At 44.4% G+C, this 27,820-nt stretch overlaps 1 protein-coding gene across 1 annotated transcript; it reads left to right on the forward strand.

Annotated features, from left to right (window-relative positions):
• Positions 1-1,864: 1,864 nt before the first annotated feature.
• On the forward strand, positions 1,865-27,820 carry LOC311103033 (osteoclast stimulatory transmembrane protein-like; the record flags this gene model as incomplete). The annotated part of the gene is made up of 9 exons (XM_084144525.1): positions 1,865-2,083; positions 14,645-14,757; positions 16,668-16,839; positions 17,427-17,521; positions 17,799-17,897; positions 18,117-18,328; positions 25,605-25,765; positions 27,355-27,484; positions 27,619-27,820. The coding sequence occupies 8 exons, from the start codon at positions 1,865-1,867 to the stop codon at positions 27,478-27,480; spliced, it is 1,197 nt and encodes a 398-aa protein (XP_084000651.1). The 3' UTR covers positions 27,481-27,484; positions 27,619-27,820.

Here is a 27,820-nt window from a genome sequence, read left to right on the forward strand (position 1 = left end):
GCCCTTGACCCGGTTAGTCCTGCCCCCTCAGCCCTTGACCCGGTTAGTCCTGCCCCCTCAGCCCTTGACCCGGTTAGTCCTGCCTCCTCAGCCCTTGACCCGGTTAGTCCTGCCCCCTCAGCCCTTGACCCGGTTAGTCCTGCCACCTCAGCCCTTGACCCGGTTAGTCCTGCCACCTCAGCCCTTGACCCGGTTAGTCCTGCCCCCTCAGCCCTTGACCCGGTTAGTCCTGCCCCCTCAGCCCTTGACCCGGTTAGTGCTGCCCCCTCAGCCCTTGACCCGGTTAGTGCTGCCCGCCCTTGACCCGGTTAGTCCTGCCCCCTCAGCCCTTGACCCGGTTAGTCCTGCCCCCTCAGCCCTTGACCCGGTTAGTCCTGCCCCCTCAGCCCTTGACCCGGTTAGTCCTGCCCCCTCAGCCCTTGACCCGGTTAGTCCTGCCACCTCAGCCCTTGACCCGGTTAGTCCTGCCCCCTCAGCCCTTGACCCGGTTAGTCCTGCCCCCTCAGCCCTTGACCCGGTTAGTCCTGCCCCCTCAGCCCTTGACCCGGTTAGTCCTGCCACCTCAGCCCTTGACCCGGTTAGTCCTTTCACCTCAGCCCTTGACCCGGTTAGTCCTGCCCCCTCAGCCCTTGACCCGGTTAGTCCTGCCCCCTCAGCCCTTGACCCGGTTAGTCCTGCCCCCTCAGCCCTTGACCCGATTAGTGCTGCCCCCTCAGCCCTTGACCCGGTTAGTGCTGCCAGCCCTTGACCCGGTTAGTCCTGCCCCCTCAGCCCTTGACCCGGTTAGTCCTGCCCCCTCAGCCCTTGACCCGGTTAGTCCTGCCCCCTCAGCCCTTGACCCGGTTAGTCCTGCCCCCTCAGCCCTTGACCCGGTTAGTCCTGCCACCTCAGCCCTTGACCCGATTAGTGCTGCCCCCTCAGCCCTTGACCCGGTTAGTGCTGCCAGCCCTTGACCCGGTTAGTCCTGCCCCCTCAGCCCTTGACCCGGTTAGTCCTGCCCCCTCAGCCCTTGACCCGGTTAGTCCTGCCCCCTCAGCCCTTGACCCGGTTAGTCCTGCCCCCTCAGCCCTTGACCCGGTTAGTCCTGCCACCTCAGCCCTTGACCCGGTTAGTCCTGCCCCCTCAGCCCTTGACCCGGTTAGTCCTGCCCCCTCAGCCCTTGACCCGGTTAGTCCTGCCCCCTCAGCCCTTGACCCGGTTAGTCCTGCCCCCTCAGCCCTTGACCCGGTTAGTCCTGCCACCTCAGCCCTTGACCCGGTTAGTCCTGCCACCTCAGCCCTTGACCCGGTTAGTCCTGCCCCCTCAGCCCTTGACCCGGTTAGTGCTGCCAGCCCTTGACCTGGTTAGTCCTGCCCCCTCAGCCCTTGACCCGGTTAGTCCTGCCCCCTCAGCCCTTGACCCGGTTAGTCCTGCCCCCTCAGCCCTTGACCCGGTTAGTCCTGCCCCCTCAGCCCTTGACCCGGTTAGTCCTGCCCCCTCAGCCCTTGACCCGGTTAGTCCTGCCCCCTCAGCCCTTGACCCGGTTAGTCCTGCCCCCTCAGCCCTTGACCCGGTTAGTCCTGCCCCCTCAGCCCTTGACCCGGTTAGTCCTGCCCCCTAGGGGATAGAGTGTGGAAGTATATCCTGGTAGAGTGTGTTGGCTCACCCCCCCCCCCCCCCCCCCTCCCCCCATTATGTTATGTAATACCATAATATCACATCTGATTTAAAGACCAGGATCGGAGAACACTGTCCAAGAAGATGGTCAACGAAATTACAAAAATATATATGTTTTTTTTTTATCTATAGATCATCTTTTCAAAGAAGGCTATCCTCCAGCTTGAAGTTCCATTGGGATGTATATTCCAAACCTTCCCCGGGGAACATGTTAGAGGTCTTCATCCTGTTCTGTTTCTGTCTCATCATCGGTGCAGCGATAGGAGGTCTTCTGCATGTGTGGATGGTCTACAGTCTGAACTACCAGCCCTTTCCGTCCATGGTGATCGCCTGCACCTGGGGCTGTGTAACAGTCCTGCTGCTCTTCTTCCTCCACCCCGTCCGCTGTGTCCTCTCTATCTCAGTCCCCTCCCTGGGCATCAAACAGGTAGCATTGTCACTAGGGTTTCACATTTCTGGATAACTTTCACAAAATACCCAAGGTTTTCTAGAAATCACAGTTGGAAGATTCCCGGAAATCAGGTCTCACTATCATGATGCTCCTTTTTTCATGCCAAAAAAAAGAAAGCACGAAGCAGACTAAACTCTTTAATCCTTTAAAAACCTGCTTTATGTAAAATAGTGTGTGATAAAACTTGGAAAATAAACAAATGTGGCTCATAGCAAACAACATAAGATAGGGCTGTTTGTTTTGTTAGGTTCCGAACAAACAAAAAGGTTTATTCAACCCACTGTGTCATACAGCTGCAAATACATTTTTGCACATGATCAAACAGTCATTTATATGTCATGATGAGATTAGGTGTGTAACTTCTCAGAACTGGTATCTGTTTGCAGATACTGCCTAAAGCAGTTCCTCTTTATACAGTCACTGCTCAGTGATGTTTATCAGTGATCTCCTGTTCACCTTAGTCAACAGGACTTTTCGCTCACAGTAACTTGCACTCAGTAACTTTCCACACACCTAGTTCCTCTTTCCACTTCCTTGACCCCTAACATATACATTCCTTATATACTACCAGTCCAAGGTTTGGACACACCTACTCATTGAAGGGTTCTTCTTTATTTTTACTATTTTTACATTGTAGAATAATAGTTAAGACATCAAAACAATGAAATAACACATGTGGAATCATGTAGTAAACAAAAAAGTGTTAAACAAATCAAAATCCATTAAAAAAATTGGAGGCCCCTTACACATCAGTGTTGTGATGCAAAAATTCTAGCAAAATGTATAGCGCATAGAATTAAAAAGGTATTGTCGGATATTATTCATTCTAATCAGACAGGTTTTTTACATGGAAGATACATTGGAGATAATATAAGGCAAGTATTGGAAACAATAGAACACTATGGAAAATCTGGGAAACCAGGCCTGCTATTCATAGCAGACTTCGAAAAGGCATTTGATAAAGTACGACTGGGGTTTATATATAAATGCCTGGAGCATTTCAATTTTGGAGAATCTCTTATAAAATGGGTCAAAATCATGTATAGTAACCCTAGGTGTAAAATAGTAAATAATGGCTATTTCTCAGAGAGTTTTAAACTGTCAAGAGGAGTGAAACAAGGTTGTCCACTATCGGCATATCTATTTATTGTGGCCATCGAGATGTTAGCTATTAAAATCAGATCCAACAATAATATCAGGGGATTAGAAATCCAGGGCTTAAAAACAAAGGTGTCATTGTACGCTGATGATTCATGTTTTCTTTTAAGTCCACAACTAGAATCCCTCCCCAGCCTCATAGAGGATCTAGATACATTTTCTAACCTCTCTGGATTACAACCACATGATGACAAATGTATTATATTACGTATTGGATCACTATAAAATATAATTTTTATATTACATGTAGTTTACCAATAAAATGGTCTTATGGTGATGTGGATATACTCGGAATACATATGAAATAAATGATCTCACTCCAATACATTTTAATAGAAAGTTAGCAAAAATAGATAAGATCTTGCTACCATGGAAAGGGAAACACCTGTCAATTTGTGAAAAAATCACCCTGATTAACTCTTTAGTATTATCCCAGTTTACCTATTTGCTTATGGTCTTTCCTACACCTAGCGAACAGTTTTATTAAATTATATGAGAAAAAAATATTCCATTTTATTTGGAACAGCAAGCCAGACAAAATTAAACGGGCCTATTTCTATAATTAATATGAATTCGGAGGATAGAAATTATTAAATATTAAAGCATTAGACCTATCACTAAAAGCTTCAGTCATACAAAAGTTATACTTAAATCCGATTAGGTGTGTAACTTCTCAGAACTGGTATCTGTTTGCAGATACTGCCTAAAGCAGTTCCTCTTTATACAGTCACTGCTCAGTGATGTTTATCAGTGATCTCCTGTTCACCTTAGTCAACAGGACTTTTCGCTCACAGTAACTTGCACTCAGTAACTTTCCACACACCTAGTTCCTCTTTCCACTTCCTTGACCCCTAACATATACATTCCTTATATACTACCAGTCCAAGGTTTGGACACACCTACTCATTGAAGGGTTCTTCTTTATTTTTACTATTTTTACATTGTAGAATAATAGTTAAGACATCAAAACAATGAAATAACACATGTGGAATCATGTAGTAAACAAAAAAGTGTTAAACAAATCAAAATCTATTTTATATTTGAGAATCTTCAAATAGCCACCCTTTGCCTTGATGACAGCTTTGCACACTCTTGGCATTCTCTCAATCAGCTTCACCTGGAATGCTTTTCCAACAGTCTTGAAGGAGTTCCCACATATGCTAAGCACTTGTTGGCTGCTTTTCCTTCTCTATGCAGTCTGACTAATCCCAAACCATCTCAATTGGGTTGAGGTCAGGGGATTGTGGAGGCCAGGTCATCTGATGCAGCACTCCATCACTCTCCATCTCCATGGTAAAATAGCCCTTACACAGCCTGAATGTGTGTTGGGTCATTGTCCTGTTGAAAAAGAAATGATAGTCCCACTAAGCCCAAACCAGATGGGATGGCGTATCACTGCAGAATGCTGTGATAGCCATGCTGGTTAAGTGTGTCTTGAATTCTAAATAAATCACAGACAGTTTCACCAGAAAAGCACCCCCACACCATAACACCTCCTCCTCCATGCTTTACGGTGGGAACTACACATGCAGAGATCATCCGTTCACCCACACAGCGTCTCACAAAGACACGGCAGTTGGAACCATCAATCTCCAATTTGGACTCCAGACCAAAGGATACATTTCCACCGGTCTAATGTCCATTGCTCGTGTTTCTTGGCCCAAGCAGGTCTCTTCTTATTATTGGTGTCCTTTAGTAGTGGTTTCTTTGCAGCAATTCGACCATGAATTCCTGATTCACACAGTCCCCTCTGAACAGTTGATGTTGAGATGTGTCTGTGACTTGAACTCTGTGAACCAGAGTTCAATTCGCCTTCATGGTCGAATTGCTGCAAGGAAACCACTACTAAATGACACCAATAAGAAGAAGAGACCTGCTTGGGCCAAGAAACACGAGCAACATTCACCAAATTATATTTTGAAGGAGGAAACAAAGTACTTTCAGCATATGTTTTCGTTTCAGTTGCCTCCATCTTCTCTAACTGAAGCTAATTGTTGAGATTTTTTAAAATTGATAATTTAACATTAACAGCCATACAGAAAGACTCATGTGAAGGTGAAATTACAGAGGAGGAACTTCTGGATGCAATTAAAGACTTGAAGTCCGGGAAAACTCCAGGGTTGGATGGCATACCAGTCGAGGTATACCAAACCTTTTTTGATATACTAAGAGGACCGTTATTAGCATGTTTTAACCACTCCTATGTAAATGGTAGATTATCTGACACTCAAGAAGAAGGTCTTATCTCATTATTACTGAAACAGGATACAAGTGGAAAATATAAAGATCCAGTCCATTAAAAAAATTGGAGGCCCCTTACACATCAGTGTTGTGATGCAAAAATTCTAGCAAAATGTATAGCGCATAGAATTAAAAAGGTATTGTCGGATATTATTCATTCTAATCAGACAGGTTTTTTACATGGAAGATACATTGGAGATAATATAAGGCAAGTATTGGAAACAATAGAACACTATGGAAAATCTGGGAAACCAGGCCTGCTATTCATAGCAGACTTCGAAAAGGCATTTGATAAAGTACGACTGGGGTTTATATATAAATGCCTGGAGCATTTCAATTTTGGAGAATCTCTTATAAAATGGGTCAAAATCATGTATAGTAACCCTAGGTGTAAAATAGTAAATAATGGCTATTTCTCAGAAAGTTTTAAACCGTCAAGAGGAGTGAAACAAGGTTGTCCACTATCGGCATATCTATTTATTGTGGCCATCGAGATGTTAGCTATTAAAATCAGATCCAACAATAATATCAGGGGATTAGAAATCCAGGGCTTAAAAACAAAGGTGTCATTGTACGCTGATGATTCATGTTTTCTTTTAAGTCCACAACTAGAATCCCTCCCCAGCCTCATAGAGGATCTAGATACATTTTCTAACCTCTCTGGATTACAACCACATGATGACAAATGTATTATATTACGTATTGGATCACTATAAAATATAATTTTTATATTACATGTAGTTTACCAATAAAATGGTCTTATGGTGATGTGGATATACTCGGAATACATATGAAATAAATGATCTCACTCCAATACATTTTAATAGAAAGTTAGCAAAAATAGATAAGATCTTGCTACCATGGAAAGGGAAACACCTGTCAATTTGTGAAAAAATCACCCTGATTAACTCTTTAGTATTATCCCAGTTTACCTATTTGCTTATGGTCTTTCCTACACCTAGCGAACAGTTTTATTAAATTATATGAGAAAAAAATATTCCATTTTATTTGGAACAGCAAGCCAGACAAAATTAAACGGGCCTATTTCTATAATTAATATGAATTCGGAGGATAGAAATTATTAAATATTAAAGCATTAGACCTATCACTTAAAGCTTCAGTCATACAAAAGTTATACTTAAATCCGAACTGGTTCTCTAGCAAATGAGTAAGATTGTCTCACCCAATGTTCAAGAATGTCCCTTTTCCCTTTATTCAGATTACAACCTCTCACTTTCAGTTATTTGAAAAGGAAATAATCTCCCAAATATCACTATGTCTAAAACAAGCCATAGAAAGTTTGTTGCAATTTCAATTTAATCCTCCAGAAACGACAGAACAAATAATGCAACAAATATTGTGGTTAAACTCAAATATACTAATTGACAAAAACCCTTTTTTTTTTACAAAAAAAAAAAAAAAAGGTATAATCTTCATAAATGATATCATCGGTAGGACTGGTGGAGTTATGCAGCTAACAAAAACATATGGAAATGTCTGCTCTACCCAAAATTACAACCAAATAATTGCAGCCTTACCGCAAAAATGGAAGAGGAAAGTGGAAGGGGGAGAAAGTTTGTCTGTCGGCTTTGCATTAAAGAACATAATTGGTTAAGGAAAACTGTGATAAATAAAAAAGTATATCAGTTTCATTTAAGGACCAAAGGATTGACAGCCGTCCCATATAGATTGCAAAATAGTTGGGAAGAGATTTTTGACGTACCGATCCCATGGCATAGTGTTTATGAACTGATACGCAAAACGACACCGGATTCAAAACATAGAATAATTCAATTTAAATTATTATATAAAATTCTTGCTACCAATAGAATGTTATTTATATGGGGGATACAATCTTCCCAGCTCTGCAGATTTTGCTGCGAAGAGACAGAATCATTAGATCATTTGTTTTGGTACTGTCCATTTGTAGCTTGTTTTTGGACACAGGTCCAGGAATGGCTAAAGGATTGCAATATTTACCTGGAGCTAACCTTGCAGATAGCATTATTGGGTGATCTGAAAAGTCATAGTCAATCGATCAATAACATAATAATACTTTTAGCAAAAATGTTTATTTTCAATTCACAATCTGTAGAAACAATGAGAATAGAAAGGTTCAGAACTTTTGTAAGACATCACAGTACAGTTGAAATATATATGGCAAATAGAAATCCTATATGGATGGTGTTAAAAGATAGATGGGAGGTGTTGAAAGGAATTGAAGGATGGGACTAATAACAACTAACAACAAGTAATAACAAGATAACTAATAATGTAAGCATACTGTGTCCATAATAAGTATATAGGTTGTAGGTTGGGAGCTTTTGTGAAAGAGCACAGTTAGAAAGATATGGCATATAGAAGCAAACCGGATGGACATCATGAAAACGATCGGAGAGGTTGAGGGTAGAGGAAGTTCAGGAGTAAAAACAAACAAAATATAATTATTGTAAAATTGACTGTGTCCATAAAATGTAGATAGTATGTATAAGCTGGAAGTAGAGGCCTAAGCATTGTTGTTCACTAGTTTACTCCAAGTAGGGAAAGGGTGGTGGGGTTGGAAAGTAATAAAGGGGAATATATATATATATATTTTTTTAAGGATATGTATGTGTATGTATATGTCTACAGAAAAAATTAATAATAATAATAATAATAATAATAATAATAATAATAAATAAATAAATACAAATAAAAAATAAAAAATAAAAAATAAAAAGTAACACGAGCAATGGACATTAGGCCAGTGGAAATGTATCCTTTGGTCTGGAGTCCAAATTGGAGGTGACTGGGAATATGGCAGAATACAAACAGTGTAGCTACTCACTCCGCAAGGCAATTAAACTGGCAAAACGTCAGTACAGAGACAAAGTGGAGTCGCAATTCAACGGCTCAGACACGAGACGTATGTGGCAGGGTCTACAGACAATCACGGACTACAAAAGGAAAACCAGCTACACCGCTGACACCGACGTCTCGCTTCCAGACAAGCTAAACACCTTCTTCGCCCGCTTTGAGGATAACACAGTGCCACTGACGCGGCCCACTACCAAGGACTGTGGTCTCTCCTTCTCCGTGAACGTTATGTTAACCCCCGCAAGGCTGCCGGCCCAGACAGCATCCCTAGCCCCGTCCTCAGAGCATGTTCAGACCAGCTGGCTGGTGTGTTTATGGACATATTCAATCTCTCCCTATCCCAGTCTGGTGTCCCCACATACTTCAAGATGGCCACCATTGTTCCTGTACCCAAGAAAGCAAAAGTAACTGAACTAAATGACTATTGCCCCGTAGCACTCACCTCTGTCATCATGAAGTGCTTTGAGAGACTAGTCAAGGATCATATCACTTCTACCTTACCTGTCACCCTAGACCCACTTCAATTTGCTTACCACCCCAATAGATCCACAGACGATGCAATCGGCATCAAACTGCACACTGCCCTATCCCACCTGGACAAGAGGAATACCTACAGTTGAAGTTGGAAGTTTACATACACCTTAGCCAAATACATTTAAACTCAGTTTTTCACAATTCCTGACATTTAATCCAAGTAAACATCCCCTGTCTTAGGTCAGTTAGGATCACCACTTTATTTTAAGAATGTGAAATGTCAGAATAATAGTAGAGAGAATGATTTATTTCAGCTTTTATTTTTTTCATCACATTCCCAGTGGGTCAGAAGTTTACATACACTCAATTAGTATTTGGTAGCATTGCCTTTAAATTGTTTAACTTGGTTCAACATTTCGGGTAGCCTTCCACAAGCTTCCCACAATAAGTTGGGTGAATATTGGCCCATTCCTCCTGACAGAGCTGGTGTAACTGAGTCAGGTTTGTAGGCCTCCTTGCTCGCACACGCTTTTTCAGTTCTTCCCACAAATGTTCTATAGGATTGAGGTCAGGGCTTTGTGATGGTCACTCCAATACCTTGAATTTGTTGTCCTTAAGCCATTTTGCCACAACTTTGGAAGTATGCTTGGGGTCATTGTCCATTTGGAAGACCCATTTGCGACCAGGCTTTAACTTCCTGACTGATGTTTTGAGATGTTGCTTCAATATATCCACATCATTTTCCTTCCTCATGATGCCATCTATTTTGTGAAGTGCACCAATCCCTTCTGCAGCAAAGCACCCCCACAGCATGATGCTGCCACCCCCGTGCTTCACGGTTGGGATGGTGTTCTTCGGCTTGCAAGCAACCCCCTTTTTCCTCCAAACATAATGATGGTCATTATGGCCAAACAGTTCTATTTTTGTTTCATCAGACCAGAGAACATTTCTCCAAAAAGTACGATCTTTGTCCCCATGTGCAGTTGCAAACCGTAGTCTGGCTTAATGGCGGTTTTGGAGCAGTGGTTTCTTCCTTGCTGAGCGGCCTTTCAGGTTATGTCGATATAGGACTAGTTTTACTGTGGATATAGATACTTTTGTACCTGTTTCCTCCAGCATCTTCACACGGTCCTTTGCTGTTGTTCTGGGATTGATTTGCACTTTTCGCACCAAAGTACGTTCATCTCTAGGAGACAGAATGCGTCTCCTTCCTGAGCGGTATGACGGCTGTATGGTCCCATGGTGTTTATACTTGCATACTATTGTTTGTACAGATGAACGTGGCACCTTCAGGCGTTTGGAAATTGCTCCCAAGGATGAACCAGACTTGTGGAGGTCTACTATTGGCTGATTTATTTTGATTTTCCCATGATGTCAAGCAAAGAGGCACTGAGTTTGAAGGTAGGCCTTGAAATACATCCACAGGTACACCTCCAATTGACTCAAATGATGTCAATTAGCCTATCAGAAGCTTCTAAAGCCATGACATTCTTTTCTGTAATTTTCCAAGCTGTTTAAAGGCACAGTCAACTTAGTGTATGTAAACTTCTGACCTACTGGAATTGTGATACAGTGAATTATAAGTGAAACAATCTGTCTGTAAACAATTGCTGGAAAAATTACTTGTGTCATGCACAAAGTAGATGTCCTAACCAACTTGCCAAAACCATAGTTTGTTAACAAGAAATTTGTGGAGTGGTTGAAAAACGAGTTTTAATGACTCCAACCGAAGTGTATGTAAACTTCCGACTTCAACTGTATGTAAGAATGCTGTTCATTGACTACAGCTCAGCATTCAACACCATAGTACCTTCCAAGCTCATCATTAAGCTCGGGGTCCTGGGTCTGAACCCCGGCCTGTGCAACTGGGTCCTGGACTTCCTGACGGGCCGCCCCCAGGTGGTGAAGGTAGGAAACAACATCTCCACTTCGCTGATCCTCAACACTGGGGCCCCACAAGGGTGCGTGCTCAGCCCCCTCCTGTACTCCCTGTTCACCCTTGACTGCATGGCCAAGCACGCCTCTAACTCAATCATCAAGTTTGCAGACGACACAACAGTAGTAGGCCTGATTACCAACAATGATGAGACAGCCTACAGGGAGGAGGTGAGGGCTCTGGGAGTGTGGTGCCAGGAAAATAACTTCTCACTCAAAATCAACAAAACAAAGGAGATGATCGTGGACTTCAGGAAACAGCAGAGGGTGCACCCCCCTATCCACATCGACGGGACCGCAGTGGAGAAGGTGGAAAGCTTCAAGTTCCTTGGCGTGCACATCACTGACAAACTGAAATGGTCCACCCACGTAGACAGTGTGGTGAAGAAGGCGCAACAGAGCATCTTCAACCTCAGGAGGCTGAAGAAATTTGGCTTGGCACCTAAAACCCTCACAAACTTTTACAGATGCACAATTTAGAGCATCCTGTCGGGCTGTATCACCGCCTGGTACGGCAACTGTACCGCCCATAACCGCAGGGCTCTCCAGAGGGTGGTGCGGTCTGCCCAACACATTACCTGGGGCAAACTACCCGCCCTCCAGGACACCTACAGCACCCGATGTCACAGGAAGGCCAAAAAGATCATCAAGGACATCAACCACCCGAGCCACTGCCTGTTCACCCCGCTATCATCCAGAAGGCGAGGTCAGTACAGGTGCATCAAAGCTGGGGCAGAGAGACTGAAAAACAGCTTCTATCTCAAGGCCATCAGACTGTTAACTAGCATGATTTGTGTGCATTGGGTATATGTTGTGAAATTGTTAGATATTACTTGTTAGATATTACTGCACTGTCGGAGCTAGAATCACAAGCATTTCGCTACACCTGCAATAACATCTGCTAAACACGTGTATGTGACAAATACAATTTGATTTGATTTGATTTATTTAGGTTGCAATTTCTGAGGCTGGTAATAAACGTATCCTCTAGTTCAGGGGTGTCAAAAGTCCGGCCCGCGGGCCGGATTAGGCCCACAAACGGGTTTAATCCGGCCTGCGAGATGATTTTGAAAAAAATAAAAATACAAAAAAAATACAAAAAAATTAATAATAATTTTGTAAAGTATAAAAATGCGCTGCAATTTTTCAATAAAATAAACTGCTGTTCCAATTGGGTCCACTGGATGGCGCAATAGCAATTGTGTTAAGCAAGCAAACTGTTTATACCGGGGCAGAGCAAGTAGGTCAAGCACGTGCAGCCAATGAGCTACTTTGTTTTGCCCGCGATATTTATTACGGCTTCTACTTTTAACATTATGTGATTTGGCACCCTCATTGCCCCAATATGTCTCTGTCAAAAAATAGAAAAGTGGACGCAGAGTGCAGAGTGTTCCAAGAAAAATGGTCATCCTATTTATGCTGAAAGAATATAACCTTCGTCGCCACTATGTGAGTCTTCATGCCGACAAATATGACAACTTTCAAGGACAGCGGAGATGAGAGAAGGTGAATGAACTGTTGGCAGGTCTGAAGAAACAGCAGTCTGTGTTTACTCACAGCCGAGACATCAGTGACGCTGCAGTGAAAGCTAGCTACCTCATTGCTAATGAAATCGCAGTGGCTTCAAAACCATTTAGTGAGGGTGAATTTGTCAAAACATGCATGATGAAGGCAGCGGAGATTGTGTGCCCTGAAAAGCGGCAGGCTTTTGCAAATATCAGCCTGACAAGAAACACAGTTGCAGACAGGATTTCCGATCTTTCAGTGGATTTGGACAGCCAGTTGAAGCAAAAAGTAAAGTCATTTATTGCGTTTTCGGTTGCAATTGATGAAAGCACGGACATTACAGATGTTGCACAACTGGCCATTTTCATCCGCGGAGTTGATGACACATTGACCGTCACCGAGGAGTTCGTGGAGTTGGTGCCGATGACAGATACAACGACAGCAGCTGATATTTTTACCGCACTCGTCGGCGCGCTGGACAGGGTCGGAGTGGACTGGTCCCGCAGTGTCAGCCTGGCTACAGATGGTGTGCCCTCAATGATCGGGAAAAAAGCAGGCGTTGTGACAAAGTTCAGAGAGAAAGTGCAATCTGCAAATGGAGGACGTGATTTTTTGACTTTTCACTGTATTTTGCACCAGGAGGCTTTGTGTTGCAAGTCATTAAAGATGGATAACGTCATGAAGGTGGTCATCCAAACTGTTAATTTCATCCGATCCAGAAGCCTGAATCACCATCAGTTTGACAGCCTTCTCGGAGAGAAAGACCTCATCTATGGCCTGCCATACCACACTGAGGTAAGATGGTTAAGCCGAGGTGCTGTGCTGAGGCGTTTCTTTGATTTACGAGAAGAAATTGAACAGTTCATGGAAGAAAAGGGCAAACCAGTGTTAGAATTTCATTCCGCAGAATGGATGCAGGACCTTGCATTTATGGTGGATGTTACAGAGCACCTGAATAACTTGAACAAACAGCTGCAAGGGCGCAACAAAGTTGTCACGCAGTATTATGACAGCATACGTTCTTTCAAGTTGAAGCTGTCATTGTGGGAGACGCAACTTCCCGGTGGTGATGCAGCTCACTTCCCCTGTCTGAAAAATGTGTGCGCGACCCAACATGTGGCAGACATGAAGCGGTTCAAAGATAAAATAACGGGACTGTTACGGGAGTTTGAGCAACGCTTTCAGATTTATGTTTATATGTTTTTATGTTGATGTGCTATTGTTTTTAATTGATTTTATTTTATTTGTATATTTAACCTATTCTTGACTCTGTGGTTCTTGCACTTGTTTGGGGAACAGGATTTCATTATTTTTATCTACATTTCTGCCTGAGAAATGACACCCTGATATAGTTCTGTGATCTGTGAAACAGTTCTGTTAATCACTGAGGCATTGTGTGTTTGTGTGTTCTTTGTCCTCAGAACTTTCAAATAACTTGAGGTGTTTTATGATTAATAGTGATGTTGTGCTTTTGGACACTGTCCTCGGGCTCCAGCTTTATGTTTATATGTTTTTATGTTGATGTGCTATTGTTTTTAATTGATTTTATTTTATTTGTATATTTAACCTATTCTTGACTCTGTGGTTCTTGCACTTGTTTGGGGAACAGGATTTCATTATTTTTATCTACATTTCTGCCTGAGAAATGACACCCTGATATAGTTCTGTGATCTGTGAAACAGTTCTGTTAATCACTGAGGCATTGTGTGTTTGTGTGTTCTTTTTCTTTAGAATTTTCAAATAAACTTGACGTGTTTTATGATTAATAGTGATGTTGTGCTATTTTGGACACACTGTCCTCAGGCTCCAGCTTTATGTTGTATGTTGATCGTATTAAAACAAAGAAAACAATCTGAAGTTGTTGTTTTTAAGTTATATATACCATGATTTTTCCGGTCCGGCCCACTTGGGAATAGATTTTCCTCCATGTGGCCCCTGAGCTAAAATGAGTTTGACACCCCTGCTCTAGTTCTTGCCATAATATGGACTTGGTATTTTACCAAATAGGGCTATCTTCTGTATACCCCCCCCTACCTTGTCACAACACAACTGATTGGCTCAAATGCATTAAGAAGGAAGGAAATTCCACAAATTTACTTTTAAGAAGTTAACATCAACATCTGTTAATTGAAATGCATTCCAGGTGACTACCTCGTGAAGCTGGTTAAGAGAATGCCATGAGTCTGCAAAGCTGTCATCAAGGCAAAGGGTGGCTATTTGAAGAATCTCAAATATACATTTGTTGAACACTGTGATAGACTAGTAGTGTTTCTAATAGTAGGGCTGTCTTCATGTTTTGTTTCCTTGCCGTGGTACTTCCTGGTACGGCGGTACTCCCTGGTTTCATCGTTACAACCCTACAAACAGGGCAGGAAGATCCTCATCTCCACCGCCCTGGTAATCGTGGTAACCAGCTGCATCCCCAACATGACCAGGAACTTGAGCCGCTCCGTTGACATGATCAAGTGCTCTTCCCACAGGTGAGCCACTGCTCCCACAGATTATCTGCTCCGTTGACATGATCAAGTGCTCCTCCCACAGGTGAGTCACTCTGTTGACACGATCAAGGGCTCCCCTCCCCTCTGACCCTCTCCTCCAATGGGTTTTGAGAAGGAGACGAGGACAAAAAGGACGCGAAGAGTATGTGTAGGACCTGACTTTGTAGTTTAGTTATAGGACTACAATTACCAATGTTCATATTAATGGAAGTGTTTTGGACTTCTGACCCCATTTAAACATTGTGTGTTTGAGCGACAGACTTCTGGCTGGTACCATTGGAGTCGTCTATTTCTTCTGCATCTATTGATACCCACAGCCGTCGCTATGGGCGGGCCATAGGGGGCCGGGCCCGCCCCCAAAAATGCTTGTGCCCCCCCCCCCCACTTGAGGGAATTTATAATTAAATATACATACTGTAGGCTAATAATATTGTGCCCTGCCCTCCCATGCATTTCATATGCCCCCCTTAAGACTGAGGTCTGGCGACGGGTCTGTTGATACCAACTAGGCTGTGTGATTAACGAGGGCTGAGCTAGAGCGGGGGACCCGAAGGGGCACGGGGCCGGGTCTTTTTATAAAACATGTGTAGAGTCCGAATGGTTTGAAACTGTTAAAAGCTATCTATGAAAATCTGAGACTCTCACAAACATGTAGATATAATGAATTACATGTTTTGCTATCACCAACGCCAAACTCCACACAGTTGTCACTGACAAGTTGGATATTAATTTCCCACTGAGCAAACCATTTCTGTACTTATAGCATTTATATCAATTCATTTTTATCAGGTTTTTGATTTGGTAGACCTTTTTTTGTTGTTGACATTTGTCTCAGACACACTCCTACATGTGATGTTGAGGAATTTATTAACTGAAAGTTGATGTTAGAGAGGCAACAAGCACCAGTACAGCAGGCGGACGTGGTTCAAATAATAATAATAATACTAATACTACTAATAATAATAATAATAATAATACTAATACTAATACTAATACAATAATAATAATAATAATAATAATAACAATAATAATAATAATAATAGTAATAGTAATAGTAATAGTAATAATAATAATAATACTACTACTAATATGCCATTTAGCAGATGCTTTTATCCAAAGCGACTTACAGTCATGTGTGCATAAATTTTTACGTATGGGTGGGTCCCGGGGATCGAACCCACTACCCTGGCGTTACAAGCGTTGTGCTCTACCAGCTGAGCTACAGAGGACCACAAGAGGACACCCCAAGCACACTAACGAGATGAATGCATCCATATTTTTAGCACCGACCCAGCCTCTTCTGGCTATGATGGAAAACAACACATTGGAATTTACCAGATTAAACAAGGTCCTGAAGGAGTAATAGTTCTTCTTTATTGTTTGGGGACAACATTTTACATTTTAGTCATTTAGACACTCTTATCCAGAGTACTGCTTACAGGTAACATTATTATAAAAAATAAAAAAATCATACTAGCCCCTCATGGGAATCGAACTCACAACCCTAGCATTGCAAATGCCATGCTCTACCAACTGAGCTACATCCCTGCCGGCCATTCCCTCCCATACCCTGGGCCAATTGTGCGCCGTCCCATGGGTCTCCCAGTCGCGGTCTAATGAGGGGAATATGAACCAGGTGTGTGTAATTGACAAGACAAGACTAATGGAATGATGAGATATGGAGCGGCAGTGGCTAGAAGGCCGGTGACGAAGCCTGCCCGAACAAGGAGGGGAGGCAGCTTCGGAGGAAGTCGTGACATCCCCAGACATTATTTAATCAAGAAGCAGACTAAACTCTTTAAGAACCAGCTCTATGTAAAATATTGTGTGCTATATCATGGAAAATAAATAAATGTGACTCTGGGTAACACACTTTTAAATACCTCCCACAGTACCGCCGAGAGAATCCTGCCATCCTGGATACAGGACATGAAGGGTTTCTTCAGAACCCTACCGGACATTGTGAACAGCGACCATATCGATCTGAAATTGAATTTCCAGGAGATGTTTAGTGGTAACAGACCCGCCCTGGCCAGACTGAAGGCTCAGTTCACAGCCATGCAGGTAAGGTGTATCGTGTTATTGGAAACTCACGTTGTTCTGCGGGCAGGCCTGCCGGTTCGGAACCTGTTCTGCGGGCAGGCCTGCCGGTTCGGAACCTGTTCTGCGGGCAGGCCTGCCGGTTCGGAACCTGTTCTGCGGGCAGGCCTGCCGGTTCGGAACCAGTTCTGCGGGCAGGCCTGCCGGTTTTGACTAGATGGAGTACAGCAGAAGTGACTTTTTATAGCAGGTTAGGAGAACTTACAAAGAAGGTTAGGATAATTAACGTAGCAGGTTAGGAGAATTAGGTTGAGGTTAGGAAAAGGGTTATTGTCAGAGTTAACTAAAAAAGATCCCGATGCGATTTGAACATACAGTATCTAGTCACAAGCAGGCCTGCCCTAAGAACAGCCTTCGTTTTTTTCAATAACGCGATTCTGCTGCAGGTGAAACCAACATCAGTGTGCTGCCAACAGCTTCACTTCACCAGTGGTCCTCTGATCGCGAACACACGTGACCGACCTCCTTGAAAACCAAATGGGAATCTTTTGGAGACATTTTGAGCCAACTGTGGCGTGAGCTTTAGGCACATTCTTTACTCTGTTACCCAGGATACTGTGGAAGTCACAGCCCACGTGGCCCAGAAGGTCATCGCCCCCTTCTTCATCTTGATGCTGCTGGGGAGCTCTGTCAGTTACCTGGTCAGGTAATCTACCCCATACAGCCTAAAGAGGACTGGCCACCCCCCTGAGCCTGGTTCCTCTCTAGGTTTCTTTCTAGGTTCCTGCCTACCAAGGTCCCCTTCTTCTAGGGAGGCTTGCTCTTTTGGGCATAGGTCTGTAAAGCACTTTGTGACAACTGCTGATGTAAAAAAGGATTTATAAAATATATTTGATGTGATCGATTTCTGGTTCCAAGCATCCTTTTTTTACTTGTCTAGACAAGAGGAGTTAGAGTTGAGCAGGGTCTCTTCTTTTCCTCAGGTATCTCACAGACCTAAAGCATGACAATGTGTGTCAGACGGTCCGGCTACAGGAGTTACTGAGGGCCCGGGGGGTGGAGGAGCTCCCAGAGGCCTACAGGTGGGAAACAATCTGGCCTTAATGGTCACATGTACTCTCAATCTCTACCCAGTACGGCCACAGAGAGGACTGGCCACCCGCCTGAGCCTGGTTCCTCTCTAGGTTTCTTCCTTCCAGCCTGGACCTCTTCAGGTCCAGCCTGGGTATCTGTAGAGCACTTTGTGCCAACTGCTTATGTAAAAAGGGCTTTATAAAGTACATTTGATTGATTGATTACAGGAAGAGGCTGGTGAGGACCAGGGGCTGGAGGATGACACAGAGGGAGCTGAGACAATGCCTGTGGCAAGGCACCATCCTGGGCTTCTACTGCCTGGTGTGTGCCCTGATCCTAGGGCTCGACCATCTCATCTACTCTGTCTTGCAGACGCTTCTGAGCTGGGCACAGGACATTCCTGGGGTGCACACTGCCATCTCACTCCATCTGTGGGTCAGTATATTCATTTACGTTTAAGTCATTTAGCAGACGCTCTTATCCAGAGCGACTTACAGTTAGTGAGTGCATACATTTTTCATACTGGCCCCCCGTGGGAAACGAACCCACAACCCTGGCGTTGCGAGCGCCATGCTCTACCAACTGAGCTACATGGGACTATTCAATCAGAACTACCATCTCACTCCATCTGAAGGTCAGTAGATTCAATCAGAACTACCATCTCACTCCATCTGAAGGTCAATATATTCAATCAGAACTACCATCTCACTCCATCTGAAGGTCAATATATTCAATCAGAACTACCATCTCACTCCATCTGAAGGTCAATATATTCAATCAGAACTACCATCTCACTCCATCTGAAGGTGATACAGTAGATTCAATCAGAACTACCATCTCACTCCATCTGAAGGTCAATATATTCAAATCAAATCAAATCAAATCAAATTTTATTGGTCACATGCGCCGAATACAACAGGTGCAGACATTACAGTGAAATGCTTACTTACAGCCCTTAACCAACAGTGCATTTATTTTAAACAAAAAAAGTAAGAATAAAACAACAACAAAAAAAGTGTTGAGAAAAAAAGAGCAGAGGTAAAATAAAGTGACAATAGGGAGGCTATATATACAGTAAAATAAAGTGACAGTAGGGAGGCTATATATACAGGGGGGTACCGTTGCAGAGTCAATGTGCGGGGGCACCGGCTAGTTGAGGTAGTAGAGGTAATATGTACATGTGGGCAGAGTTAAAGTGACTATGCATAAATACTTAACAGAGTAGCAGCAGCGTAAAAAGGATGGGGTGGGGGGGCAGTGCAAATAGTCCGGGTAGCCATGATTAGCTGTTCAGGAGTCTTATGGCTTGGGGGTAGAAGCTGTTGAGAAGTCTTTTGGACCTAGATTTGGCACTCCGGTACCGCTTGCCGTGCGGTAGCAGAGAGAACAGTCTATGACTAGGGTGGCTGGAGTCTTTGACAATTTTGAGGGCCTTCCTCTGACACCGCCTGGTATAGAGGTCCTGGATGGCAGGGAGCTTTGCCCCAGTGATGTACTGGGCCGTACGCACTACCCTCTGTAGTGCCTTGCGGTCAGAGGCCAAGCAGTTGCCATACCAGGCGGTGATGCAACCAGTCAGGATGCTCTCGATGGTGCAGCTGTAGAATTTTTTGATGATCTGAGGACCCATGCCAAATCTTTTTAGTCTCCTGAGGGGGAATAGGCTTTGTCGTGCCCTCTTCACGACTGTCTTGGTGTGTTTGGACCATGATAGTTCGTTGGTGATGTGGACACCAAGGAACTTGAAGCTCTCAACCTGTTCCACTACAGCCCCGTCGATGAGAATGGGGGCGTGCTCAGTCCTCTTTTTTTTCCTGTAGTCCACAATCATCTCCTTTGTCTTGGTCACGTTGAGGGAGAGGTTGTTGTCCTGGCACCACACGGCCAGATCTCTGACCTCCTCCCTATAGGCTGTTTCATCGTTGTCGGTGATCAGGCCTACCACTGTTGTGTCGTCGGCAAACTTAATGATGGTGTTGGGGTCGTGCCTGGCCATGCAGTCATGGGTGAACAGAGAGTACAGGAGGGGACTGAGCACGCACCCCTGAGGGGCCCCCGTGTTGAGGATCAGTGTGGCAGATGTGTTGTTACCTACCCTTACCACCTGGGGGCGGCCCGTCAGGAAGTCCAGGATCCAGTTGCAGAGGGAGGTGTTTAGTCCCAGGATCCTTAGCTTAGTGATGAGCTTAGAGGGCACTATGGTGTTGAATGCTGAGCTGTAGTCAATGAATAGCATTCTCACGTAGGTGTTCCTCTTGTCCAGGTGGGAAAGGGCAGTGTGGAGTGCGATAGAGATTGCATCATCTGTGGATCTGTTGGGGCGGTATGCAAATTGGAGTGGGTCTAGGGTTTCTGGGATTATGCTGTTGATGTGAGCCATGACCAGTCTTTCAAAGCACTTCATGGCTACAGACGTCAGTGCTACGGGTCGGTAGTCATTTAGGCAGGTTATCTTAGAGTTCTTGGGTACGGGGACTATGGTGGTCTGCTTGAAACATGTTGGTATTACAGACTCAGTCAGGGACATGTTGAAAATGTCAGTGAAGACACTTGCCAGTTGGTCAGCACATGCTCGGAGTACACGTCCTGGTAATCCGTCTGGCCCTGCAGCCTTGTGAATGTTGACCTGCTTAAAAGTCTTACTCACATCGGCTACGGAGAGCGTGATCACATAGTCATCCGGAACAGCTGGTGCTCTCATGCATGCTTCAGTGTTGCTTGCCTCGAAGCGAGCATAGAAGTGGTTTAGCTCGTCTGGTAGGCTTGTGTCACTGGGCAGCTCGCGGCTGTGCTTCCCTTTGTAGTCTGTAATAGTTTTCAAGCCCTGCCACATCCGACGAGCGTCAGAGCCAGTGTAGTATGATTCAATCTTAGACCTGTATTGACTCTTTGCCTGTTTGATGGTTCGTCGGAGGAACTACCATCTCACTCCATCTGAAGGTGATACAGTAGATTCAATCAGAACTACCATCTCACTCCATCTGAAGGTCAGTATATTCAATCAGAACTACCATCTCACTCCATCTGAAGGTGATACAGTAGATTCAATCAGAACTACCATCTCACTCCATCTGAAGGTCAGTAGATTCAATCAGAACTACCATCTCACTCCATCTGAAGGTCAATATATTCAATCAGAACTACCATCTCACTCCATCTGAAGGTGATACAGTAGATTCAATGTTAAGGGAGTTAGAATATCTCATGACAAGCTGCAGACCACACTAGCCTCCTGAGTGGGGCAGTGGTCTAAGGCACTATGCATCGCAGTGCTAACTGTGCCACTAGAGATCCTGGTTCGAATCCAGGCTCTGTCGTAGCCGGCCGCGACCGGGAGACTCATGGGCGGTGCACAATTGGCCCAGGGTAGGGGAGGGAATGGCCGGCAGGGATGTAGCTCAGTTGATAGAGCATGGCGTTTGCAACGCCAGGGTTGTGGGTTCGATTCCCACGGGGGGCCAGTATAAAAAAAAATAAAAAAATTCACTAACTGTAAGTCGCTCTGGATAAGAGCGTCTGCTAAATGACTAAAATGTAGTGTAAAAATGTATTTACCAAGATAGTTTTCATCTATATTTAGCTGTCTCTTTACCACCACAAACCGATGCTGGCACTAAGACCGCACTCAATGAGCTGTATAAGGCCATAAGCAAACAAGAAAATGCTCATCCAAAGGTGGCACTACTAGTGGCCGGTGATATTAATGCAGGGAAACTGAAATCCGCCCTCTAATTTTGACCAGCATGTCACTTGTGCAACTAGATCACCATTACTCCACACAGAGAGACGCATGCAAAGCTGTCCCTCGCTCTCCATTTGGCAAATCTGACAATAACTCTATCTTCCTAATTCCTGTTTACAAGCAGCAAAAACTCAAACAGGAAGAACCAGTGAAGAGCTCATACTACGGATAGTCCTGAATGAATCGATACGGATGCTACCACGATTACGGATAGTCCTGAATGAATCGATACGGATGCTACCACGATTACGGATAGTCCTGAATGAATCGTAAATAATGATGAGTGAGAAAGTTACAGACGCACAAATATCAAAACCCCCCTAACCTCCCCTGTTATTGTAATGGTGAGAGGTTAGCATATCTTGGGGGGTATGATATAAAATGCTAACCTCACCTGTTATTGTAATGGTGAGAGGTTAGCATATCTTGGGGGTATGATATTTATGCGTCTGTAACTTTTCTCATTCATCATTATTCACGATTAATTCAGGACTGGCCGTAATCGTGGTAGCATCCACATTAAATAATGTAGAAATGTTTAGAAACATACTCTATTCTTATTTACAATAAAAGTGAGTCCAACCCCCCAAAATATCAAAACAAACAGCAAATGCATCCAACAAGTTTGTAGTCACAAGCTTGATGTAATCATTGCGTGCTAGGAACATGGGACTAAATACTAAACTTTTGACTACTTTAATAATACACATATACAGTAAGTGAATACTTTTGGTCGCCTAAAATTGGGGGACTATGTACAAAAAGTGCTGTAATTTCTAAACTGTTCACCCGATATGCATGGTATATGATCACACTGGTAATAGACAATGTGTTGTGCTACTTGTGAGGCACAGCTGATTGAGAAAAATCATTTGCTTTTTTTTTTACTGGACTGATGGCCTGCATCTGATGGTCAGTCTGAGGGGAGGGAGGGGGAACAGCGGTGAGGCTGTCCCTCTGCTCTCCCTCCCTCTGCTGCATAAACCATCCAGCTGATGGTGCCACTCGTTACTGCATTACTTCTGCCTCATGCACCAATTCACCTTGTTACTCCTATGACCAGAGAAAGTGAAATATTCCTCGATATAAAAAAAAAAAGACACAAGCCGCTAATAATAACAACTCAAAACGTTGCTATACTCATTCATTGCAGCTGCAGGGCTGTAGCGTGAGTGAAAGTAGGGAGAACGCACATTTTATGGCTTATAAAAATGTTGAACAAATTGTTGACAGTACTGAATAACAATTTAAACCTAAACTTAATTACAAAATACAGCAGCTCTTTTCTGTATTAATGTCTCTCTGTACTCATGATTTTAAACATTTTGAAATATCACAGTATCAACTTTGCTGTGTGTTCAATGTTTCCTTTTACAGTCTATGGCTCTAGAAAACTGACACAGTGATCGGAGATGATTGATCTGATTGGCCAGCGGCACTTGATTTGCTCTCTGGGCCTGCCGGGTAGGCCGAGTTCTACCTTCAGAAACATGAAATGGTTAAAAATGGGAACACGTTGCCTTCCCGGCGCTATGGCTGCTGAATCAAGTGAACCTACGGCAATAAAACAATAGGAATGCAAGGCTTTATCATTGTTGTTTTTTACAGAAATGTTTGGTGATCGATCGGTTGGTGACCACTGGAGTACAGAGTTAAAACAATAAGAAGTGTGTCAATGCTTTTGACCGTACGTACATATTCCAACCAGAAGCCATGGATTACAGGCAACATCTGCACTGAGCTAAAGGCTCGAGCTGCCGCTTTCAAGGAGCGAGACACTAATCCGGACACCTATAAGAAATCCTTCTATGACCTCAGACGAGATCGAAGATCGAATCCTACTATGCCGGCTCTGATGTTCGTCGGATGTGGCAGGGCTTGCAAACTATCACGGATTACAAAGAGAAATCCAGCCGTGAGCTGCCCAGTGGCGCGAGCCTACCAGATGAGCTAAATGCCTTTTATGCTCGCTTCGAGGCAAACAACACTGAACCATGATTGAGAGCACCAACTGTTCCGGACGACTGGGTGATCACGCTCTCTGTAGCCGATGTGAGTAAGACCTTTAAACAGGTTAACATTCATAGGGCCAGATGGATTACCAGGACGTGTACTCAGAGCATGCGCTGACCAACTGGCAAGTGTCTTCACTGACATTTTCAACCTCTCCCTGTCCGAGTCTGTAATATCTACATGTTTCAAGCAGACCACCGTAGTCCCTGTGCCCAAGAACATCAAGGTAACCTATCTAAATTACTATCACCTCGTAGCACTCACATCTGTAGCTATGAAATGCTTTGAAAGGCTGGTCATGGCTCACATCAACACCATTATCCCAGAAACACTAGACCCACTCCAATTTGCATATCGCCCCAACAGATCCACAGATGATGCAATCTCTATTGCGCTCCACACTGCCCTTTCACACCTGGACAAAAGGAACACCTATGTGAGAATGCTATTCATTGACTACAGCTCAGCGTTCAACACCATAGTGCCCTCAAAGCTCATCACTAAGCTTAGGACCCTGGGACTAAACACCTCCCTCTGCAACTGGATCCTGGATTTCCTGACGGGCCGCCCCCAGGTGGTAAGGGTAGGTAACAACACATCCACCACGCTGTTCCTCAATACGGGGGCCCCTCAGGGGTGCGTGCTCAGTCCCCTCCTGTACTCCCTGTTCACTCATGACTGCATGGCGAGCCACGACTCCAACACCATCATTAAGATTGCCGATGACACAACAGTGGTAGGCCTGATCCCCGACAACGACGAGACAGCCTATAGTGAGGAGGTCAGAGACCTGGCCGTGTGGTGCCAGGGCCGTCAGATCCTCAAAAAAGTTATAGAGCTGCACCATCACACTGGGGCCAAGCTTCCTGCCATCCAGGACCTCTATACCGGGCGCTGTCAGAGGAAAGCCCTAAAAATTGTCAAAGACTCCAGCCACCCAAGTCATAGACTGTTCTCTCTGCTACCGCACGGCAAGTGGTATCGATGCACCAAGTCTGGAACCAAAAGGACCCTGAACAGCTTCTACCCCCAAGCCATAAGACGACTAAAATAGTTAGTTAAACAGTTAACCAATAGCTACCCAGACAATCTGCATTTACCCTTTTGACTCATCACATACGCTGCTGCTACTGTTGCCTAGTCACTTTATCCCTACCTATATGTACATACATGTATCTACCTCAATTACCTCGTACCCCTGCACATCGACTCGGTACTGCTACTGGTCCTGGTAACCCATGTTTAGAGCCAAGTTATCGTTACTCATTGTGGATTTATTCCTCGTGTTGTTATTTTTCTATTATTTCTCTATTTTTCTCTCTGCATTGTTGGGAAAGGCCAGTTAGTAAGCATTTCACTGTTAGTCTATACCTGTTGTTTACAAATACAATTTTATTTTATTTTGATATTCAATCACAACTTGAGAAATATAACAAAACCTTCAAGTCTTATGCCAGCCTCAATGAAAATCTCTAGATCTATATAGTACCTGGTTACATGGCCTGGTTACATGACCTGGTTACATGGCCTGGTTACATGGCCTGGTTACATGACCTGGTTACATGACCTGGTTACATGACCTGGTTACATGGCCTGGTTACATGGCCTGGTTACATGGCCTGGTTACATGGCCTGGTTACATGGCCTGGTTACATGACCTGGTTACATGACCTGGTTACATGACCTGGTTACATGGCCTGGTTACATGGCCTGGTTACATGGCCTGGTTACATGGCCTGGTTACATGGCCTGGTTACATGACCTGGTTACATGACCTGGTTACATGGCCTGGTTACATGACCTGGTTACATGACCTGGTTACATGACCTGGTTACATGACCTGGTTACATGACCTGGTTACATGGCCTGGTTACATGGCCTGGTTACATGACCTGTATCAACAGTATCAGCTGTGTTACCATCCACAAAGCTCCTCCATGTCTCTCTCTTTAGATTGCAGTCGCTGTTATCATCCCTGTAGCTGAAATGACGAAAAAGTATCCCTACGTGATCCAGCTGTTGCCCTCGGACTGCGTGGGCCACCTGTCCCCCCCAGACCCGTCAGTCCTCTCAACCACCGCAGCCCTCTTCCTCACTGCCCTGGTCATGATTCTGGGAGAGGTGAGAGATGTAGCTCAGTAGGCAACGTTGTTGTGGGTATCCTTCTGGGAGAGGTGAGAGGTTGTTGTGGGTATCCTTCTGGGAGAGGTGAGAAGTGAGAGGTGAGAGGTTGTTGTGGGTATCCTTCTGGGAGAGGTGAGAGGTGAGAGGTGAGAGGTTGTTGTGGGTATCCTTCTGGGAGAGGTGAGAAGTGAGAGGTGAGAGGTTGTTGTGGGTATCCTTCTGGGAGAGGTGAGAAGTGAGAGGTTGTTGTGGGTATCCTTCTGGGAGAGGTGAGAAGTGAGAGGTGAGAGGTTGTTGTGGGTATCCTTCTGGGAGAGGTGAGAAGTGAGAGGTGAGAGGTTGTTGTGGGTATCCTTCTGGGAGAGGTGAGAAGTGAGAGGTGAGAGGTTGTTGTGGGTATCCTTCTGGGAGAGGTGAGAAGTGAGAGGTGAGAGGTTGTTGTGGGTATCCTTCTGGGAGAGGTGAGAAGTGAGAGGTGAGAGGTTGTTGTGGGTATCCTTCTGGGAGAGGTGAGAAGTGAGAGGTGAGAGGTTGTTGTGGGTATCCTTCTGGGAGAGGTGAGAGGTGAGAGGTGAGAGGTTGTTGTGGGTATCCTTCTGGGAGAGGTGAGAGGTGAGAGGTTGTTGTGGGTATCCTTCTGGGAGAGGTGAGAGGTGAGAGGTGAGAGGTTGTTGTGGGTATCATTCTGGGAGAGGTGAGAGGTGAGAGGTTGTTGTGGGTATCCTTCTGGGAGAGGTGAGAGGTGAGAGGTGAGAGGTTGTTGTGGGTATCCTTCTGGGAGAGGTGAGAGGTGAGAGGTTGTTGTGGGTATCCTTCTGGGAGAGGTGAGAGGTTGTTGTGGGTATCGTTCTGGGAGAGGTGAGAGGTTGTTGTGGGTATCATTCTGGGAGAGGTGAGAAGTGAGAGGTGAGAGGTTGTTGTGGGTATCCTTCTGGGAGAGGTGAGAAGTGAGAGGTGAGAGGTTGTTGTGGGTATCATTCTGGGAGAGGTGAGAGGTTGTTGTGGGTATCATTCTGGGAGAGGTGAGAAGTGAGAGGTGAGAGGTTGTTGTGGGTATCCTTCTGGGAGAGGTGAGAGGTGAGAGGTTGTTGTGGGTATCCTTCTGTGAGAGGTGAGAGGTTGTTGTGGGTATCGTTCTGGGAGAGGTGAGAGGTTGTTGTGGGCATCCTTCTGGGAGAGGTGAGAAGTGAGAGGTGAGAGGTTGTTGTGGGTATCATTCTGGGAGAGGTGAGAGGTTGTTGTGGGTATCATTCTGGGAGAGGTGAGAGGTGAGAGGTTGTTGTGGGTATCCTTCTGTGAGAGGTGAGAGGTTGTTGTGGGTATCATTCTGGGAGAGGTGAGACGTGAGAGGTTGTTGTGGGTATCATTCTGGGAGAGGTGAGAGGTTGTTGTGTGCATCATTCTGGGAGAGGTGAGAGGTTGTTGTGGGTATCATTCTGGGAGAGGTGAGAGGTTGTTGTGGGTATCATTCTGTGAGAGGTGAGAGGTGAGAGGTTATTATTCCTGCTGCCACCCATTTGAGACTGTCTGTTGGAGAAAAGCTTCTGCTAAATTCCATGTATCATATTATTACCTTATTATGTCAGGTGTTCTCCAGGAGGATCAGGAGGAAGATCTGCTCCTCCTTCTACAGAGACAGAGAGGAGGAACGGGCCCTGTACCTCCGGGACAAGATTCTATCAAAGATGGAGGATGAGGGAAACATTTCGTAGATCGGTGAATGGAACTGTTATTTTTTGGTTATTTCATGTCTTTATATGATGTCCATTCTTTAGATCAATCAATCAATAAATAAATGAATCAATAATGTGATTATGATACAGTAAGTCAAATTGAAATCTACTTTACAGACACTGGAAGGAGAAACAGACCGTTCACCTCAGGAACAAGATGAATGACAATGTTGACTGGAAATTAACAAGATCATCTGCGTTCTAGATTTTATAGATTGGTGTATCAACATTTGTGCTGATCATTGTTTAGATCAATGTCGATCAATCGTATACAATAATCAATCGATCGATCAATCAATCATATACATTAATAAATTAA

This window comes from Coregonus lavaretus, assembly GCF_964263955.1.
Source record: "Coregonus lavaretus genome assembly, chromosome: 27".
In the NCBI taxonomy this organism is placed as follows: domain Eukaryota; kingdom Metazoa; phylum Chordata; class Actinopteri; order Salmoniformes; family Salmonidae; genus Coregonus; species Coregonus lavaretus.